Here is a 1,974-nt window from a genome sequence, read left to right on the forward strand (position 1 = left end):
CATGGATGTGTCTCTTTCTCTGTCCCCCCCCCGCCGCCTCCCTTCACTCTCTCTAAAAACCTTTGGAAAAATATCCTCCCGTGAGGATTAACAACACGGCAGGACCAGGGCTTACAGGGGACCAGGCCGTTAAGAGCGCAGGCTCTGGCCCTAGTCAGTTTGTCACGGTGGATAGAGTGTTGGCCTGTGGACTGAAGGGATATCCTCCCGTGAGGATTAACAACAACAACAAAAAAGTGAGGGCTCTGTTTTCAGACTGCCTGGGCCAAGTCCCCACTCTGACTCTCAATAGCTGTGTGACCCTAGGCAAGTTACTCAACCTTTCTGTTCCTCAGTTTCCTTAGCTGTTTCAAAGGGCAAGTGCTGATCATGAGGATTAAGCAAGGAGGGGCTAGAGCCGATGGCAGCTGAGGTGGATGGAGGCCTCGCCTCCTGAGGACTAATTAATGCCACCCCTCCTATGGGCACAGGGTCATTACCAAGGACACCAAGGTCACTGTCGACACCTCCATGCTGCCCGCCTCCTACCAAAGCAACACGCCCAAGGAGGAGCACCTGCTGCAGGTGGCAGACAACTTCTCCTGCCAGTATAGCCACCTGTGCCCGGACCGCGTGCCCCTCTTCCTGTACCCGCTGAACGAGTGCGAAGTGCCCGTAAGGCCGGGTCGTGGAAGGCGGGGGAGGGGGCCCCGTAGCAGAGGGTGGAAGGAGGTGGGCCATGCACAGCCCTGTCCTGGGCCAGAGCTTAAAGACAGGGAAGGGCAGAGAAAGAAGACAAAATGCCCAGGACGGGCCCTAGGGCCTGAGCACTGGGCTCCTTCCTTCCAGCCCTGTAACCAGGGCACGTCTCTGGGCCTCAGTTTCCCCATCTGTCGATGGAATGGCAGAGGATGAACCCCAAGGCTGCAAAACAGCAGCCCGCAGGCCGGCGGAGACGCACAGACTGTTTTATGGGGCTGCATGGCGATTTTTAACCTATGTCTGAGCAGCATTGGGGGCTCGGGGATTCTCCCCTCATCTCTTACCTGGTGATCCCAGACCTGCACGCCCCCTGCAGCCATCAGCAGGGCCTTAGGTGGGGCCGTGTGCGATCCGGTGCTGGTGGGGCCTTCCTGGAATCCATAGGGAGACCCTGGAGCCCTGGCCCACTGGTCCCGGGTGGCAGAGCAGCCCCTGAAGGGCCCTAGTAGCACCAGGTCCCCCACACGGGGCGGTGGCCCAGAGCCAGACAGGCCCAGCTCCGCTGCCAACTGTGAACCTGAACCAGTCCGTTTCCTCTTGGAGCCCTGGTTTCCTCCTCTGTCAGTGGCACCTGCCCCACGAGGTCACTGGGGGTCAGGGAGGGGGTGCCAGGTGTGGCGGCTCTCAGTGGGACGGTGGGGATGGCGGGAGGCACCGATTCATCACGGGCGCGCGGGGACAGCACACGTTTATCCTGGGTCTGGGCCGGAAGGGTTTGGAGGAGTCCCTTTCTCCAACTCCCAAGGCCCCTGGGGGAGGAGCCTGAAGCCCAGAGAGGCCTCCAGAGCGCCCCCTGCCCCCAACCCGAGGTCTCTGGCTTCCTGGGAACGCCAGGCTCTCCCCGCAGGTGAAATATCTCCCCCCCACACACCCCACTTCCCGCAGAAGTTCGTGAGCACAACCATCCGGCCCACACTGATGCCCTACACCGAGCTCTACAACTGGGACAGCTGCGCCCAGTTTGTTGCGGACTTCCTCTCCATGGAGCCCCTGGCCGACCCGCTCAAGCCGGTAAGCGCCACTCTGGGCTGCATCCCCTGCCCCACCCCGCCCGTGAGGCCTCGGATGGGAAGCCAGGCAAGTGTGGAGAAAAGGACTCAGCCCAGGAGTCCGTTTCAGGGTTTGGGGAGGGTGGGGGCAGGGCCCAGAGGGAGGCAGCCACTTACCTGGGGTCGCACAGCAGGCCTGGTCTCTGGGCTCCCACCGCTCTGCCTCCTTGGCCTCTCTCTGCCT

At 61.7% G+C, this 1,974-nt stretch overlaps 1 protein-coding gene across 1 annotated transcript in view; it reads left to right on the forward strand.

Annotated features, from left to right (window-relative positions):
* DRC7 (dynein regulatory complex subunit 7) overlaps nt 1-1,974 on the forward strand; it is a 20,120-nt gene that overhangs the window by 1,055 nt on the left and 17,091 nt on the right. The window contains exons 2-3 of the mRNA XM_006752895.2: nt 471-654; nt 1,627-1,769. Of these exons, the coding sequence (XP_006752958.1) occupies nt 471-654; nt 1,627-1,769 (327 nt within the window). The remainder of the gene's footprint in view (nt 1-470; nt 655-1,626; nt 1,770-1,974) is intronic.

This window comes from Myotis davidii, unplaced genomic scaffold (genome assembly GCF_000327345.1).
Source record: "Myotis davidii unplaced genomic scaffold, ASM32734v1 scaffold590, whole genome shotgun sequence".
NCBI lineage: Eukaryota > Metazoa > Chordata > Mammalia > Chiroptera > Vespertilionidae > Myotis > Myotis davidii.